Source organism: Manis javanica, chromosome 6 (genome assembly GCF_040802235.1).
Source record: "Manis javanica isolate MJ-LG chromosome 6, MJ_LKY, whole genome shotgun sequence".
In the NCBI taxonomy this organism is placed as follows: domain Eukaryota; kingdom Metazoa; phylum Chordata; class Mammalia; order Pholidota; family Manidae; genus Manis; species Manis javanica.
In genome coordinates, this window is record NC_133161.1 from 59,702,625 (window position 1) to 59,720,711 (window position 18,087).

An 18,087-nucleotide genomic window follows, 5' to 3' on the forward strand; every position below is an offset into this window, starting at 1 on the left:
GGGTTGCCAAAGGAAATCACAGTGGTGGACATTTTGGAAGAGCTTTACTGTATAAGTATTATATGGGTCTAGAATTTTTCATTCTAATTTCATGTAGTACTTAGTTTTTATTTTATTGAGAGGGCTATGTGATTGTTTTTATCTAATATTTATTGTCTTTATTTATGCATTTAGAACTCTTACTTTGGAAGCAGTATTTTGTTAAAAGCTCATCTGTATATGACCCTCAGAGTCAAGCCATGAAATAATTTGAAGGTGCCAATAAAATATGTCTTGAATTGACATCACATATTATAACACACACTCAGACACATGTTTGTATATGTATATATGTATGTTTAGATATACATATACAATTTTGGATATTATATATATATGCTATATATCATAATGCTGCTAAGCAAAGGTTGTTCTTTAGGACAAAAAGTGCCACGATGGCAAATGAGCAATGAACTATTATTGAAGGCCTGGCATGTATGATGAAATCTATTCTCTGGAAATAGACTAATCAGCCATTTAAGGTTTAGATAAATCAATAGACAAAATAATATAAACTCATGGGCTTTTATTCCCATGCCCTCCAGCTGCTCTCATGCCTATACTTTGTAAAACATAGACCTTTTCCTTCTAGCAAATGACACCAAGCCATTTGGCAGTCCTCAATTTGTCTTTAAGATTTTTGTCATCTGGGAATTATTGTGTAAAGTTTGAGTGAGGCCTGATTTAATTAAGCATTTCCTGCTATGCCATGATAGAGGAGTCTTGGTCTTTCACATGCATAATATTTCCTGTACTAATTGGCCTTTTGTATTCGATGGTAAAAACAGTCGACTTAGACTTTTCCTTGCTGTGGCTGATTGGATTGATTAGGGAGCAGTGGATATGAAATGAGGTTCTGTTAATGTCATTCTTTCCCTATAAAATTGCAATCAGGACCAGGCTGAGCTCTGAATTTGTGTGCATGTTTCTTTTCAGTTTGCAAGTACACAGTTCATGAGCGCTGCGTGGCTAGAGCACCTCCTTCTTGCATCAAAACTTACGTGAAGTCCAAGAAGAACACGGATGTAAGTGTGGGGCCATGCTCACTCTCTGAGGGTGACATTGAGGAATGTCTCCTCTTACCACGCTGCTCTGGTTCTGTTCTAGGTCATGCACCATTACTGGGTTGAAGGCAACTGCCCAACCAAGTGTGATAAGTGCCACAAAACAGTTAAATGTTACCAGGGCCTGACAGGACTGCATTGTGTTTGGTGTCAGATCACAGTGAGTAACATCGGAAAACGAATCCCCGGCGTTCCCTCACAGTGAAGACTGTGCATCCCATGCTCTCTGAGAGTCCTGCCCTGAAAGATCATGCTGAATGTTAGGCTTAGTCAGCATAAAACCGTGGATATTTTTTATCTTACGTGGCTCCCAATGGGATAAGGGTCTGAGTCAGATTTGTCCTCACCGAATCCAGAATGTTAGGGTTCCTGACAACCTTAGTGATGGTGCCCTCGTACAGGCACTCTGGGAGTTGTTACCCATGTTGTAATCAGAACCCACAGCTAGAGGTGGGCAAGGGGCATGGAATACTGAGTGGGTGAAGCTCAGCCATCCCTCTACCTGACAACAATATTTTGATAATTTTCTGTTTTACAAGTAAACTTATTTTAATCACAGAATTTTGGGGCTTATAAAGGCATAAAAATGAACAATATGGTCCAAAGACTTAATTATATAGTGAAAACACTAAGACCATGAAAATCTAAGCAAATTGTTGTTGACCACATGGCAAGTGGGTCCATATTTTAGTTCTTATTGCCTCTAGAAACTCGATTTTACCCATCTTCACAACATATTGTTGCCATGCTTCAATATGAGTGATAAGAGATATAAATGTAAACACTAGTCATTGACAGTTGAGAAAGGAGAGGTAAATTGGTCTTTCCTGGGAAATGTTAGGACTCTACCTGGTTTGCATGACTGTCAAAGCATGCTTTAAATAAGTTCTGGAATAAATGCAGTTGTTACATGGTCTCCCTAGTGTTTCATGTTTAATTTCTGGAAATTAATTAGGATGCACATTTTCAAGAATAACCATTTTTGACAATATAGTACAAAAATATTCATAAGCCTGGGTTCCTCCCAACACCATTGATTTGGTTTGGTTTTCCAAATAGTGTATGATTCCTCCTGTTATAAGATGAATTATTTTTGCATTTGGGAATAAAACAGAAGGAAACACTGTTTCAGTTAAGGAAATAAATTTCTCTCTAGTGCTCCTCAGCCATGCGCTCCAACCACATCATTTAAATTTTGTTCTTAAACACATGTACATGCACACAGAATAATGGGAAAAACAAACTGTGACTTGCATTTAAAAAATACAATTAAGTACTTTTTTAAATGAACACATTTTCTTCAATCATTTTCAGCTATTACTCGGTTAAATTGTATTTACGTTTGAAATTTCCTCTATTACAAAAGATGGTTTTATTTTTTTTTGAAGGATTTAGTTATTATCATAAAATGTCTAACAATGATTTAAATTGCACTTATGAATCATTTAAACATATCAGATTCTCAGTTTTTAAAAGCCCACAACTATTTCGGTTTAAAAAAAATGTGTACATTTAAAAAATTACTTTTTTTGCTAAAAATCTATAAAAATGTGTAGTTTTCCTTTCAGATCTTGTAGGAACCTATTCCTCTTATTTTCTCCATGAAGTGCATCCTTCATATCTTCAAATAAGCTGAACTTAGAGAATATCAGAATTCATTTCTTCTTTGTATTTCAAATTATTTTCCCATTCTTTGTAAATAACAATTGTAATATGTGAAGTGTATGATTTTTGTTCATTTTACTTCTTGGAAAACAATATGTTTTAAGTCTGTACTTAGCTTGAACACCCTCAAAATATGCATTAGTACTTTATCTAACACAAAACTTTTAGAGAATTTTCTTTGACTCCTCTCCTCCTTTCCTTATTTAATCTACATGAAGTTTGCTGACCCTCTCCATTCTCCGAGAATCACTCTGCTCGGTTACCATTGCTCATGGTCTCTTATTGGTACTCAAGGTATCTTTATTTTCAAGCTGGGTATTCCATTTTGTTTTTCTTGTTTCCTTTCTTTTGTTTTAATGGTTCCAATCATCTGGGACTCCAAAATCTACATTTGTAGTCCAACTACTCACCATTATAAATTTATGTTTGGATTTGATCCTGGCCCCAGGCTTGTAAGAAATTAGCCCCTCCCTTTTACAGGAAAGAGGGTACTACTGCTGCATTAACTATACTTCTAAAAATAAGGATTTCATGTCCACAACATTTCAGACAGCATGACTCTAACATCTTATTCTTAACTAAAGATCAAATATACACATGAAGATGATTAAATTTTTCACTACTGTAGAACACAATATGAGCTGTAAAAGTCTTTAAATCTCATAGTCTCATTTAGGAAACCACGCTAAACAGGGAGGAATTTAAGGCAGTCAGAAAAAATGTGTGCCTTCCTATAAGTTCTCCTACGTCCTGAGGCTCCTGGCCACTTGAACTTTATTTACTGTGATCTGTGATCTCTCCAGGAGTTCTGTGAACATTTTGTTCATGAAAAGAGACTTACACACTTTTAAAAAAAGTTCTCATATATCCAGAAGAATCTATCGCCTTCTCCAAAGTAACTTTAGCCTCAGTGCATTTTTGGAGTTTTCATTTTAAGCAGTTATAATGGCATATTTATTAAAGTGTTGACTTGGTGCTAGGTTAAACAGGATATATTTACTTCAGAACATTACCTATTTAGTATAAACTACAGTTTCTTCTCAAACCATTGTATGAAAATGTCAATATAAAGGATATCTGCCCTCAACTGATGACTAAGTACTACTACTGATAGCCTGTAAATAAACAGAATCTATTTTATGTCCATGAGCTTCTCCAAAGGCACCATTAATACAGCCATGAGCTAGAAGTGTCGAGCTTTAGGAAGGCCTATCTGAATAGAATCCTTGAGTCATAGGTCACAGACAGAAACAAAGAGAATAAAACTTAGTTTCATTTCCAGAATTTTCCAAAATGTCATTGTTAGGGTCTGGGCTTCCGAGGCTTCTCCAGAGAACAAACTACACAGGCATAGAGATGTAAATTCAAGCAAAGTCTTTATTCAGCCAGCTAGCTGGGGTCCAAGCGTCAGCCCGACGCAGCGGGTCTCAACAAGGACCCCGAGCACTCAGAGCCAAGGGTTTATATAGCATTTTCAAAGCACTTAACTCATAGTAATTTTCCACAACTATACATTATTCTTGCAAGACATACATCCTGGGGTTAAGCAAGGGCAGGATAAGACTACTCCTTAATGGTTAGGGAGGTTCTGCATGATAAGCTTGGTATGTAAGGTTAACTGACCAAGGTCAGCTGACCAAGGGTCACAGCTGCCCACCACCCGGTGCTCATGATTAACTTGTTTTTCAAGGCCTTACCCAGGCCCAGGGTTTGTTTGTTTTTTTTTAAGTCACATACTCAGAAAATGGTTTCTAGGCCTTTAAGATGGCTATGCTTATGCTAACCTATTTCTATTCTTACATTCCCCTCTTCTTCTTGTATCTATTTCAATCATGAAATTAGGGGTCATCTGTTTGGTTAACACTCTGAAAGTTCTGTCTCAACACTATGATTTGCATGGTGCTAATGCGTTCTTTGATAAAGGTAACACATGGAGTGACTCCGGTTTGGCAGGCCTACTACTTGTTAGAATAAGCTGGGGTGGTGCTGATTACTTCTGTCCTGTTGCAGAGGGAGGTGTAAGTTTTAGGAACTCTCTCAATGCAGGTTCTTTGCCTACTTACAGAGGATAAAGTGAGTCTTGGTCTTTGTCTCATTCTCTCTTCTACAGATAGGGACTCTAGCTGCTGCTAGAGAAAAGGGGCGATGACCGCTCTGGCTGCTTCGTGCTGAGAAGGGGGCGCAGTAAAGGGTGCAGCTAGGTCTCCATCACTGGTCAGTTGAGAGGGCCTCAGAAGGCTGGCGCTTCTATTCTGGGTTTCATTTCTATTACTATTTGCAGTTTTGTGGCTTCTAGGCAAGATAAAACAAATTGTGTTATTAGGTTATGTAGCAACATCTGGAGTTGGATTTTCTATTCTGGAAGGAGGCTGCCGTTATTGAAACAATACTTTTCTCTAAAATCACCCTCATTTTTATTAGAAGTAACCAGGTTAAGAAAATAATTAACAGCTGGCTTGATCATTTGCACAAGTGCAGCAAGAAGAGCAATTGATTACACAGGCTCTTTTAAATATGCTTTGCTGGAACTTTTTGTAAGGAATTTCAGATTGAACTTTTAAAGGCCTCTTGAGGCCAGACAGCCAAGCTAGACTTGCCATCAGGCTTTGCCTGCAGTACCTGTAGATTTGGATGAATTCTTCTCTTCTCAAGGTCTCTGCACCTGCCAGGAAGTGACCTTCTTTACTCACCTGGTAAGGCTGCTGGGAACTCTGTAAGCAAGGTACCAGGCCAGTTCTTCCAAGAGGCTTTGTTGGCTTTATAAAGTCAATCTTAGTTCCTTAAAGTTGTTCACATCTGAGTCCATGCACATGTCTCTCAGGTATGACATTCCAGTCAAAGCCCTGGCAGTATAACCAGTGTTCTTAAGTAGTCTTATCACAAGGAAAGCAGATTCTTATTGAACTCGTGCAAATAAACATACTGCCATGGAATACAAAAACAGTCACTGAAAGTTTTTAAACTCTGGAGGGATCAGGTAGAGAGAAGGATGTTTCAATTCTGCTCATAAAGATAGTCATTTACTAAACTGTTGTCAGTTTAAGAGAACAAGGTTAAAACACTTTATCAGCAACATTTGAAACAAAAAGACAAAAAATCATTTTCTTTAGTTTATGTAATCTTATGTAACTAATACCTGTTCTGCTGAAATCCAGTTCTTTACCAGTTTAGGGATAATACTATAAATGACAAAAGACTTACAAATGACAATGGTTAAAGATCTGATGAGAGCTTACTGTAAGACAGTTGACATAAGGAAATTCTGATATTTCTGTAATACAAAACATTCAGTAACAAAGTTTAGCATCATTCTCTTTGACAGTGCTTTCCTGGTAAATATATATATATATATATATATATATATATATATATATATATATATATATATCAGATAAATAAGCCAAATTAGTCAAATACTTTCTCTAATGAGAAAAAATTCTTCTGACATGTTCCAGGGGCCCTCTGGAAAATATCAGAGTTAACTAGAGGTAAAAGCACTTTTTTTGAACTTAGCATAAGTGTCCAAGACCATATACAAAAAAAGCAGAGAAAGTGCTTAAGTCTACAGGTCTTCCCTGAAAGCTTCAAGAATGTTTTACTCTTTAATAGTAGATATAAGCTGCTATGCAAATTCTATTAAAAGCTCTAAGATCATTTGCATTAAAAAATTATGGAGAGTCCCCCATGTTTTTTTTAAAACATACAGCATATAAATTAAACAAGAAGACCTGGTGGTTGTCAAAAAAATCTATTACAACCTTTCTCAAAAGTGGTCACACGTTTGTCCATTTAAACTTTTACAGTGAAACCTGTTTTTCTGGGAGAAACATAATCTTGTCCAGATTATAGTTTAATTTTTAAGAATAAATTTTGGTTTGTTAACTAAGTGCATTTAATCAGCTGAAAAAAGCTTTGTTACCATTCTGCTTAGGAGGATAAATTAAGAAAACAAATAATCAGTAACAACTTTAATCATTTGTTGGTTAGAGATTTTTCCACTTATAAAAATATATGGAATAAATAATTCAATTTCTCAGGCCATGCAATCGTTTTCAATAACAAAATATTTCAAAGGCAAATAAAGGTTATACAGTTGTTAACAAACTTCAGCTTTTAGTCTTTTTAATATTACGATTTCCTTTTTTTTTTTTTTTTAAATTCTGGCAACTCACTGAGACTTTAAGCATGAGAAACTGCTTTGATCTTTCAACATTAAGAGCAGACTAACAGTTAAAGAAAACTGTTTAACTAGAAACGAGATTCTAATTTTGCTGTGCACTTGATATCAAGACTCACTTGCTTTAATTTCACTAGGCACGACTATATCTGTAAGAATATAGTAATTTATTCTTCATTTGCCCCATGGTCCCAAGCACATAAGCCGGTGAGAATTATGCCTGGGCTTGCCTGCGGCTTGACTGGGTTTATCTCACCTTATCTCTAAACATCCTGACCCTCCCCCCAAAGCAACAGGCTGAGCAGATCTTCCACAACAAAAGGCACCACGCTGTTTTCTCTCTTTAAATAAATAGCTGTACTTTAGAACAAAGTTACTTTCTTTTATCACAAAACACATTCTTTAGCATGCAGAAGAGTTTTCATTCTTTATACTTTTTCTTATTAAAACATACATCTTTTAGCATAGAGAAATGTTTTCTTTATTACTTTAAGTAGTTTTAATTAGAACTTAAAACCATTAGAAACTTTAATTTCCAGTGAACACTGAGAAGTAGGCTTTTGTAAATTGTTAAACTAACATTCTTTAGATTGACAAATTTATGAACACATTTTATAATTTCTGTAACCATGAGCTTTACAGCACAATCTCTCATAGAGTATATCTTCTTAACTTAGCAAAACTTTAAGGTTTTAGGTTACAGGTTACTACAAAGATTCTCAGGCAGTAGGTAGGTATACACACTGTAACACACAATTAAAAAGGTGTTCACTTGCCACAGTCATTTAGTTCACTCATTCGTAACAACTATTCTAGATTACTTACAAGACCTTTACTGAATATTAGACAAAGCCAAGCCTTTAAGCATTTTATTCTTAAAAGATTTAGCAGATAACATGACTTAAATGACCTCAGGTAAATTTAGGCAGCTGATAACCACAAGGACATGCCCGCCTCAGGCAAACTCAAATTAGCATTAATGCTTAACACTTTTTATCAGGTTTTCTGGAAGTTTTAGAATACCCAATTTTCACAAGCGCTTGTTACACACTTAGGGGGTCGTCTGAGTCTGTCCCATGGTGAGAAAGAAGGAAAAAGAATATGAGGGAGACAAAGGCGAAGGATGAAGATGCCACTTCAAACAAAATGACTGTTGTATGTGCTTGTGAACAAGTGCCTGTCGTTGCACAGTTTTCCTTCCACGGGGGACGCGAATTTATCTGGGATTCGCGGCTGTGACCCCCTTATCCTGTCACGGGAGTCTTCTAGTGGCGGGCGCCCTAATGGCTCTTAATTGCCTGACCCGTGCCCGCGGGGAATGATGTAGTGGCAGAAAGGAGGAATGGAGAGAGCAGGAGAATCTTAGAACAAGGAAACTTAAAATGAGAAGCGCAAAAAAAATATAAACCGAAACCAAAACACAGTAAAACAATCAATGATAACACCAAGCACACACACCACATCTGATCGCACTTGTTCAGACCGGTCCTTCTCTCACTCTGGTGCGCACCACACTCACCACTTTCAGGGTCCTCAAAAACTCTCGTAATTCTCCTGAAGGGCGTCCACTCGGACTGCCGCAGGGTGACGAGCTCGATCTTTTCCTCCTCGGGTGCCAGTTTTCTGCTAATCGGATTTGCCTTCCTAAGGCCGAGTCACTTGGACCCTAGGGCCAGGATTGGTTACGTGGGCTTTTACCCAGGGTCGCTAACCTGGGGGCCGGGACTACCAGCCCGGACTTCCTCACTTGGGACCACTAACCCGAGACCATACACGGGATGGCGACTCCCGCTTAATAATGGATTTATGCAGACACGAGGGGGCGACCCTCGAATTACATTGCCCCGTCCGGACAATTAGACCTTACCTCCAGCTGTCCTTTGTTCTCAGGGAAGCCGCACGTATCCCGGATGAGTCCCCAAATGTTAGGGTCCGGGCTTCCGAGGCTTCTCCAGAGAACAAACTACACAGGCATAGAGATGTAAATTCAAGCAAAGTCTTTATTCAGCCAGCTAGCTGGGGTCCAAGCGTCAGCCCGACGCAGCGGGTCTCAACAAGGACCCCGAGCACTCAGAGCCAAGGGTTTATATAGCATTTTCAAAGCACTTAACTCATAGTAATTTTCCACAACTATACATTATTATTGCAAGACTTACATCCTGGGATTAAGCAAGGGCAGGATAAGACTACTCCTTAATGGTTAGGGAGGTTCTGCACGATAAGCTTGGTATGTAAGGTTAACTGACCAAGGTTAGCTGACCAAAGGTCACAGCTGCTCACCACCCGGTGCTCATGATTAACTTGTTTTTCAAGGCCTTACCCAGGCCCAGGGTTTGTTTGTTTTTTTTTTAAGTCACATACTCAGAAAATGGCTTCTAGGCCTTTAAGATGGCTATGCTTATGCTAACCTATTTCTATTCTTACAGTCATTACTTCATTTGACATATTAATTTGAGAAATGGGTTGAGTCTTATGAGTCAGACTAACCAGATTCTTAAGATGGACTTTGTCCAATAACTGACACAGTAGTTGTGCCATCTTGGTCCAGGTATGTAAAAAATTTTGTCCAGTGACAAATGTAGTTTGTCACTACATTTGGAAAATGTAGTTCATGGTACCTATTTGTAGGATTGTTATGAGAATTAAATAGAAAAGAGAAATCTGGGTAGATGTGTATAGGGCAGAACCTTATGCACAGTAAGTGCTCAGTAATTGGCCATTATTATCATAGTGAAAACTAGGGAATATTCAAATGGGGGCACAAAGCCCAACTCTGGGCTTGCAGAGGGTTTGCCATGAACACTTCTCATGCCATTTCTCTTTCCTGTGGAAGGACCTGTAGGTGCCCAGTCCAGGTCAGAACAGTCCCTACCTGTTTTAAAAGCATCCAGAAACATGTTTTAAATCCCAGACTAAGCTGACTTACTTAGATTCACAAAGAACAACTGTTCCAACTCTCTCTTTTCTGTCAGACATGGTATCATTGTGCTTGCAGTCATTGGAAATAGAGTTAAAAGTCAGTTTCTTTTAGTCTTGTCTTTCACCTTTAGCTCATATATTCAACCTATCACTGAGCCTTGAAATTTACTCTTAAAATATCTCTCCCAGATTTGAGTTTTTGTCTTCACCATTCACAGCCTAAGTGCAAGCTCTTAGCACCTTTTAACTAGATTAGAGTCAGAATCTCTTGGCTTATCTCCCTAACAGAAGGTACTTTTCCTATAATGCAGGCTGTAAACCACCTCCACAATCATCTTCTGAAAATACTAGTTGTTATCACATGCCCCCTTCAGCAACTGATAATAGTTCTGTGATAATAAATGCAGCCATCACCTCCTACCCAACCTGGTTTTTAGTTCCCCAAATACCAAACCCGAAGGGCATATATAATATGCCTTTCTATGCACAGCCCTTCCAGTAGCTGTTCATATCTTTTGGAAAGGTTATGCTTCTCCCCTACCTGTTATTTCTCTCTCTTTGTTCCCTTGAATGCATCCCCGGTAAATTCCAACTATATATACCTCAAGACCCAAATTCTGTCCCATTACTTCCCTGAAATTTTCCTTCATACCAATATGTTCTTTCTCTGAATACTTTCTGTACTTTTATTCCACACCAGAAGGAAAGACTGCAACGGTTTCCAGTGGTTTCACATCTGTATGCTAACATTTTCTACACTGTTAGACTACCATCTGATCCAGCCTTGGGTCCAGTATATGCGTATTTTCCTAATTACCTTAAGTTCTTGAGTTTACAGGTGGTCCTCAATAAGTTCACATTAATGACTAATATACTACTCTCCTTACTGTTAAATATTGAATTTAAATGTATGATTTAAATTCTGTTTTAAAAAAAGTCATCCTGTAATATTCAAGTCTGCATCAGATATAAATCTTTAGATAAATACTTAAAGATAAAAACACATTTTAGGATCCGATTTTTAGTTAGTAGTTGTGGCTTTCTGATATTATACTAGTCTACCATCTTATAGATATAAAGCACATGTATCTTACACTTTCAGATATATTTAAGAGCTTAAGCTATAAACTCTTAGAAATAAGTTTTATCTCCTTTTGCAAGGCCAACCATTTAAAAATAAAAACAGAAAAATCCTAAGAACGGTGCAAACTTGCCTAAATATTAAGACAGCCATTTTCCTCTGCTTTGTAGTTCAATCAGCCAGGCTGAACACCCTCACTGGTACTCTGTGCCTTCCCTTGCTTACATTCTCTCATCCTAAAGATCCCACCATTTATACCAGTTCACTTCTGCTGTGAGTTAATTTCCTTGACATTCTATTTAAAACATCTTGTAATTTGCTCCTGGTTGTAGTAAAATGTCCCTGGTCAGGCAGGACTCACCAGAGTAGGAGGGTGATACATTTCATTTGAGCCTGACAAAAGAAAGCCTGTGTTATGGCTGTGAATTATTTACTTTTTGGTGTCACATAGGGCTACTACTTTTAACAAAATATTAAGCTCCTAATGGTTATGTTTAAGCATTTCCAATGCTTTTCCAAAAGGAAGGTTTATGCCATAGCAAATGCCAGCAGTAGGGCAATATTCTGAAATGGGAAAATGTTAGAGACAGAAGAATGTGTGAACCAACCAATGTTCCTCTAAGTCAAGGCACTTAGCTTTTCTTTGGAAGAATGACTTCTCTTTTTTCTTCCAAATTCTTATGAAAATTTATTTTCTATTTCCATCCCCCCCCCATGGCTTCCTAGATTTCACTGCTTTCTTCTCAAGTATAATACCTCCACTCTTTTCTCAACTCCATCCCATAAATACATGTACACATATACACAGTCACATGTTTTCTTTTTCTAACTCGAGACAGCTTTTCCCAATAAACATAGATGTGCCTCTAACTTAGATGCTATTGGAAATTGCCATAAACTTTGAAATTATTTCCAAGGGCTTAATTTACTTCCAGGAAAAGCTAGTTCATATTTTATGAATTTCCTAGATATGGAACTGATTCCCTTAACATGAGTGGAAAGTTTTGTACATGCACTAAAATAGTGAACTGAGGACTTTTATGCCTTAGTCTTAAAAAAATGCAAATATAACAAATGAACAAAATGAGCAAATGAACAAATGAGCAAATGAACAAAAATAAAAGCATTTTTAAAGAGGTAACAGTTTCTTTTCTCCAAGGCTCCACTGCCATTTTGTAGAAGAGGCAGAATTTGTCAACAGTCTAATTTACTTCCATTCTTGATGAGGATCTTTGTGTTTATGCTTTTACTAATTTGGCATCTAGGTTATCTTTAAGGCAATCGTCGGTCTTCAGCATCTTACTGATACTGGAAAGCCTCAGCTGTGTCTTTTTCTTGTATGCTTGTCTATAAAATGTCACAGTGACAAGTTTAAGCAACTTGTTTTCATTGCTGGTTATGTTCCCTTTTTAACCTTTTTAAAATTTTTATTGAAAAATTACAACACACATGAAGAAAAGTATAAATATCCTAAGGGTAGAGCTCAATGAATTTTGCACAAATGAACACCTTGCATAACCAGCACACGATGGAGAAACAAAACATTACTAGTAACCTAAGTTTTATATAGGGAAAGGAACTCTTAAATTCTATTGTATGGTTTCTTTTCTTGGGTGATATTTGCTCTTTTCAGTTTATTTTTTAGAGCAGTTCCAGGTTCACAATAAAAATGATGTTCAGATAGTCCTGAGAACTGCAAATCTTTTCTCATTGGCTTTCACATTTTTATATTTTATTCTCAAGTATGTCTCTGAGCAATATGGTCCATAACTAGACCAGCTATATAAATTTGACTCACAGCTTGTAGAATGTCATGATGTTGACCACCCAAGTACATTTAGTGAATACCAGATTGTAGTCTTAATAAAAATATAAGGTATCCTTGCACATCATTAGTTAATACAGATTCCAAGGGTAGGAGAATTTTCTTGCAGTGTGTGTCCCTGATAGTGCGGTTACCCACCTTCTTACTGACTGCACCACATGCTTACATTCCTACAGGACTCTGCCTCACTGCTGCCTAGATAAAACCCAGGGATATGGGTCACATAGAGCAATGAAACTGGAAAATTCCATGCTAGTTTTATTTAGTTCTGCAGAGGTCAGTATTCCATGGGACCAACTGCAAGTACCTATGCTCTGAAATCCTTAAACCACAATATGAAGAGCCACCCCTTCCTGCACACATGATCTGTTCTGCTCATCAATGGTGTGATTCCATGTGAGCCCTTGGTTCTCTCTTTTAGACTGAAAATTAGGCTAAATGCCAAAAATACAGTCACTAAGTTCTTTTTTTTTTTTTTGCCATCTTATTTTACACCTAGTAATGCTCAGTAGCTAGAGAGGTTAGTCATCCCTTATCATGTCAGTTACAAATTGTGAGAAACACATGGAGACAGAGAAAAGGCTGAGACCCGAGACCTGCGTCTGTGGTCAGTGCTGGCCCAGGGTACCCTGCCCTGCTGTCCTTCACAGTCACATGGGAGGCTGTACAAACTGCAGTCAAGAGTAAGACTTCTGTACTGCCTCACTCTGTAAACAAAATGATTTTTATTGTGTATCTTGCTATTTGTTGAGACTTCATAGAGTCTATGTTTTTGTTTTTAAAGAGGTTATACAGGATCAAAACATAAAATCCTTTTCTCCTTGGTTTTGGTTCAGTTTTCATAATGATTGGTGCACTTGTTTCCTAGCACTGCCATACCAAAATCACAAAATGAGCAGCTTAGAACAACAGAAATTTATTCTCTCATAGTTCTAGAGACTAAACATACAAAATTGAGGTGTCAGCAGGGCCATTCCCCCTCTGGAGTCCATAGGGGAAAATCCTCCCTTCCTCTTTGTTTCTGGGGGTTGATGACAATCCTTGGTGTTTCCTGGCTTGCCGCTGCATCACGAAATCTCTGCCTCTGTTGTCACATGGCCTTCTTCCCTCCATGGCTGTGTATGTCCAGATTTCTCTCTTCTTCTAAGTACCTAGTCATGAGATTAGGGTCCAAGATAATTCAGTGTAAATTTATCTGAACTTGAATATATCTACAAGGATCTTATTTCTAAGTAAGTTCGTATTCAAAGGTACAAGGAGTTTGGACTTCAACATATACCTTTGAGGAACCCAATTCAATCCACAACTATTGGAAATCTATTATCTCTAAATCTAAATTCCAGGTCCATGATTTATTCTAAGAAAATTAATTAAATCTAATAAATTAATAATAAATTTAAACTAGTATTTTTATTTTGAGGAGTCTATGCTTTTTCATTTGCCAAATAAGAGTGTTCATTTATTTAGTTATAATTTGCATGTGGCTTCAATTGCTTCTTTATCTTCAACACTCCTTGCATTTTGACAAAGATTAGCAGTGTCCTGTAACTTTCTTTCTTTCTTTTTTTAGAATCATTAATGTACAATTACATGAGCAACTTTACGGTTACTAGACTCCCCCTATTATCAAGTACCCACCATATACCCCATTACAGTCACTGTCCATCAACATAGTAAGATTTTATAGAATCACTACTTGTCTTCTCTGTGTTGTACTGCCTTCCCCGTGTCCCCCCAACATTATGTGTGTGAATCATAATGCCCCTTTTTCTCCCTATCCTTCCCTTCCCACCCACCCTCCCCAGTCCCTTTCCCTTTGGTAACTGTTAGTCCATTCTTGGGTTCTGTGAGTCTGCTGCTGTTTTGTTCCTTCAGTTTTTGCTTTGTTCTTACACTATACAGATGACTGATATCATTTGATACTTGTCCTCCTCATCCTGGCTTATGTCACTGAGTACAATACCCTCTAACTCCATCCATGTTGTTGCAAATGGTAGGATTTGTTTTCTTCTTATGGCTGAATAATATTCCATTGTGTATATGTACCACCTCTTCTTTATCCATTCATCTACTGATGGACATTTAGGTTGCTTCCATTTCTTGCCTATTGTAAATAGTGCTACGATAAACATAGGGGTGCATGTCATTTTGAAACTGGGATCCTGTATTCTTAGGGTAAATTCTTAGGAGTGGAATACCTGGGTAAAATGTTATTTCTATTTTGAGTTTTTTGAGGAAACTCCATATAGCTTTCCACAATGGTTGAACTAATTTACATTCCCACCAGCAGTATAGGAAGGTTCCCCTTTCTCCACATCCTCATCAACATTTCTTGTTTGTCTTTTAGATGTTGGCTCCTAACTGGTGTGAGGTGATATCTCATTGTGGTTTTAATTTGCATTTCTCTGATGATTAGTGATGTGGAGCATCTTTTCATGTGCCTGATGGCCATCTGAAATTCTTCTTTGGAGAAGTGTCTGTTCAGCTCCTCTGCCTATTTTTTAATTGGCTTATTTGTTTTTTGTTTGTTGAGGTGCATGAGCTCTTTATATATTTTGGATGTCAACCCTTTATCATAGTTGTTATTTATGAATATATTTTCCCATACTGTAGGGTACCTTTTTGTTCTATTCATGGTACCTTTGGTGTACAGAAGCTTTTCAGCTTGATATAGTCCCACTTGTTAATTTTTGCTTTTGTTTTCCTTGCTTGGGGAGATATGTTCATGAAGAAGTCGCTAATGTTTATGTCCAAGAGATTTTTGCCTGTGTTTTTTCCTAAGAGTTTTATGGTTTCATGACTTACACTCAGGTCTTTGATCCATTTCAAATTTACTCTTGTGTATGGGGTCAGACAGTAATCCAGTTTCATTCTCTTACATGTAGCTATCCAGTTTTGCCAGCACCATCTGTTGAAGAGACTGTCATTTCCCCACTGTATGTCCATGGCTCCTTTATCAAATATTAATTGACCATGTATGTTTGGGTTAATGTCTGGAGTCTCTAATCTGTTCCACTGGTCTGTGGCTCTGTTCTTGTGCCAGTACCAAATTGTCTTAATTACTGTGGCTTTGTAGTAGAGCTTGAACTTGGGTAATGAGATTCCCCTCTGCTTAATTCTTCCTTCTCAGGATTGCTTTGGCTATTCAGGGTCTTTTGTAGTTCCATATGAATTTTAGAACTATTTTTTCCAGTTCGTTGAAGAATGCTGTTGGTATTTTGATAGGGATTACATTGAATCTGTATATTGCTTTAGGCAAGATTGCCATTTTAACAATATTAATTTTTCCTAAGAGCCTGAGTTGAATTTCCATTTATTAGTGTACTCTTTAATTTCTCTGAAGAGTGTCTTGTAGTTTTCAGGGTATAGGTCTTTCACTTCCTTGGTTAGGTCTATTCCTAGGTATTTTATTCTTTTTGATGCAATTTTAAAAGGAATTGTTTTCTTGATTTCTCTTTCTGCTAGTTCATCAATAGTATATAGGAATGCAACAGATTTCTATGTATTAATTTTCTATCCCGCAACTTTGCTGAATTCAGATATTAGTTCTAGTAGTTTTGGAGTGGGGTCTTTAGGGTTTTCTATGTACAATATCATGTCATCTTTAATAGTGACAGTTTGAATTCTTCCTTACCAGTCCCTATTCCTTTTATTTCTTTGTTTTATTACAGTGGCTAGTACCTCCAGTACTATGTTGAATAAAAGTGGGTAGAGTGAGCATCCATGTCTTGTTCCCAATCTTAGGTGAAAAGCTTTCAGCTTCTTGCTGTAAAGTATGATGTTGGCTGTGGGTTTATCATATATGGCCTTTATTATGTTGAGGTACTTGCCCTGTATACCCATTTTGTTGAGAGTTTTTGCCATGAATGGATGTTGAATTTTGTTGAATGCTTTTTCAACATCTGTGGAGATGATCATGTGTTTTTTGTCCTTTTTATTAATGTGGTGGATGATATTGATGGATTTTCAAATGTTGTGCCATCCTTGCATCCCTGAGATGAATTCCACTTGATCATGGTGTATGATCCTCTTGATGTATTTTTAATTCCTTTTGCTAATATTTTGTTGTGGGTTTTTGCATCTATGTTCATCAGGGATATTGGTCTATAGTTTTTTTGTTGTGGTGGTAGTGTCTTTGCCTGGTTTTGGTATTAAAGTGATGCTGGCTTCATAGAATGGGTTTGGGAGTATTCCCTTCTCTTCTATTTTTTGGAAAACTTTAAGGAGAATGGGTATTATATCTTCTCTAAATGTCTGATAAAATTCAGTGGTGAATCCATCTGGTTTGGGGATCTTGCTCCTGGGTAGTTTTTTGATTGCTGATTCAGTTTTGTTGCTGGTAATTGGTCTGTTTAGATTTTCTGTTTCTTCCTGGGTCAGCGTTGGGAGGTTGTATTTTTCTAGAAAGTTGTCCATTTCTTCTAGGCTATCCAGTTTGTTAGCATATAGATTTTCATAGTATTCTCTAATAATTCTTTGCATTTCTGTGGTGTCCATCATGATTTTTCCTTTCTCATTTCTGATTCTGTTGATGTGTTTAGATTCTCTTTTTCTCTTAATAAGTCTGGATAGAGGTTTATCTATTTTGTTTATTTTCTCAAATAACCAGCTCTTGGTTTCACTGATTTTTTCTATTGTTTTATTTTTCTCAATTTTATTTATTTCTTCTCTCACCTTTATTATGTCCCTCCTTCTGCTGACTTTGGGCTTCATTTGTTCTTCTTTTTCCACTTTCAGTAATTGTGACTTTAGACTATTCATTTGGAATTGTTCTTCCTTCTTTAAATAGGCCTGGATTGCTATATACTTTCTTCTTAGAAGTGCCTTCCCTGCATCCCACATAAGTTGGGGTGTTGTGCTGTTGTTTTCATTTGTCTCCATATATTGCTAGATCTCTGTTTTAAGTTGGTCATTGATCCATTGATTATTTAGGAGCATGTTGTTTAAGCCTCTGTGTGTTTGTGAGCCTTTTTGTTTTCTTTGTATAATTTATTTCTAGTTTTATATATTTGTGATCTGAGAAGTTGGTTGGTAGAATTTCAATCATTTTGAGTTTACTGAGGGTCTTTTTGTGGCCTAGTATGTGGTCTACTCTGGAAAATGTTCCATGTGCACTTGAGAAGAATGTGTATCTTGCTACTATTGGGTATAGAGTTCTGTAGATGTATGTTAGGTCCATCTGTTCTAGTGTGGTGTTCAGTACCTCTGTCTCCTTAGTTATTTTCTGTCTGACTGATCTGTCCTTTGGAGTGAGTGGTGTGTTCAAGTCTCCTAAAATGATTGCATTGCATTCTATTTTCTCCTTTAATTCTGTTAG

At 37.2% G+C, this 18,087-nt stretch overlaps 1 protein-coding gene across 8 annotated transcripts in view; it reads left to right on the forward strand.

Annotated features, from left to right (window-relative positions):
* Positions 1-18,087, forward strand: part of DGKB (diacylglycerol kinase beta) — a 693,448-nt gene that overhangs the window by 192,848 nt on the left and 482,513 nt on the right. For all 8 annotated transcript variants that reach the window (XM_073238753.1, XM_073238761.1, XM_073238755.1 and 5 more), the window contains 2 exons: positions 976-1,064; positions 1,147-1,263. In XM_073238753.1, the coding sequence (XP_073094854.1) occupies positions 976-1,064; positions 1,147-1,263 (206 nt within the window). The remainder of the gene's footprint in view (positions 1-975; positions 1,065-1,146; positions 1,264-18,087) is intronic.